The following is a 1,353-nucleotide window of genomic DNA, read 5'->3' on the forward strand; positions in this document are numbered from 1 at the left end:
CCTTTGTGGCCCTCCATGTCAACTTCTGGTCCTTCTATATCGACCTTGGGAGTTTTTATGTCTACATCAATCTTGCCTTTGGGAAGGTCTACATCAATATCTGGACCCTCCACTTTTGGACCTTTAATGTTCAGTGATGGCATTTTGAATTTTGGCAATTCAAATCCACCTTTTGGACCTTCGATGTCAACCTGTGGACCTTTGATGTCGACATCAGGTGCTTTTATGTCTCCCTCTATCTTGGGTACTGACACATCCACATCACCTTTCAATTTGGGACCTTTCAGTTTGAAATCCACATCTGGCATGGAAAGTTTTGGTCCTGAAATGCTTGGCATGCTGAATTTGGGTCCTTTTAATTTGCCACTTGGACTCTCAATGTCAACATCCGGTCCTTGGATATCCAATTCAGGGGCTTTAATATCAATATCAGCTTTTGGGAGGCTGACATCAAGTTCTGGACCCTCCAGTTTTGGACCTTTAAATCCAAAGGAAGGAATTTTGAATTTAGGCATTTTGATTCCTCCTTTGTGGCCCTCCATGTCAACTTCTGGTCCTTCTATATCGACCTTGGGGGTTTTTATGTCTACATCAATCTTGCCTTTGGGAAGGTCTACATCAATATCTGGACCCTCCACTTTTGGACTTTTAATGTTCAATGATGGCATTTTGAATTTTGGCAATTCAAATCCTCCTTTTGGTCCTTCAATGTCAACCTGTGGACCTTTGATGTCGACATCAGGTGCCTTTATTTCTCCCTCTATCTTTGGCACTGACACATCCACATCACCTTTCAGTCTAGGACCGCTCAGATTGAAATCCACGTCTGGCATGGAAAGTTTTGGTCCTGAAATGCTTGGCATGCTGAATTTGGGTCCTTTGAATTTACCACTTGGACTCTCTATGTCAACATCAGGTCCTTGGATATCCAATTCAGGGGCTTTAATATCAATATCAGCTTTCGGGAGGCTGACATCAACTTCTGGACCCTCCAGTTTTGGACCACTGAATCCAAAGGAAGGCACTTTGAATTTAGGCATTTTGATTCCTCCTTTGTGGCCCTCCATGTCAACTTCTGGTCCTTCTATATCGACCTTGGGAGTATTTATGTCTACATCAATCTTGCCTTTGGGAAGGTCTACATCAATATCTGGACCCTCCACTTTTGGACCTTTAATGTTCAGTGATGGCATTTTGAATTTTGGCAATTCAAATCCACCTTTTGGACCTTCGATGTCAATCTGTGGACCTTTGATGTCAACATCAGGTGCTTTTATGTCTCCCTCTATCTTTGGCACTGACACATCCACATCACCTTTCAGTTTGGGACCTTTCAGTTTGAAATCCACATCT

At 42.8% G+C, this 1,353-nt stretch overlaps 1 protein-coding gene across 1 annotated transcript; it reads right to left on the reverse strand.

The window, feature by feature from the left end:
• Nucleotides 1-5: 5 nt before the first annotated feature.
• LOC121939870 (neuroblast differentiation-associated protein AHNAK-like) lies at nt 6-1,343 on the reverse strand (the record flags this gene model as incomplete). The annotated part of the gene is made up of 1 exon (XM_042482800.1): nt 6-1,343. A coding segment is annotated over exon 1 (1,188 nt), but the record flags the coding sequence as incomplete, so codon positions are not given.
• Between the last annotated feature and the right edge of the window lie 10 nt (nt 1,344-1,353).

The sequence above is a fragment of the Plectropomus leopardus genome, unplaced genomic scaffold, assembly GCF_008729295.1.
Source record: "Plectropomus leopardus isolate mb unplaced genomic scaffold, YSFRI_Pleo_2.0 unplaced_scaffold6424, whole genome shotgun sequence".
Classification (NCBI taxonomy): domain Eukaryota; kingdom Metazoa; phylum Chordata; class Actinopteri; order Perciformes; family Serranidae; genus Plectropomus; species Plectropomus leopardus.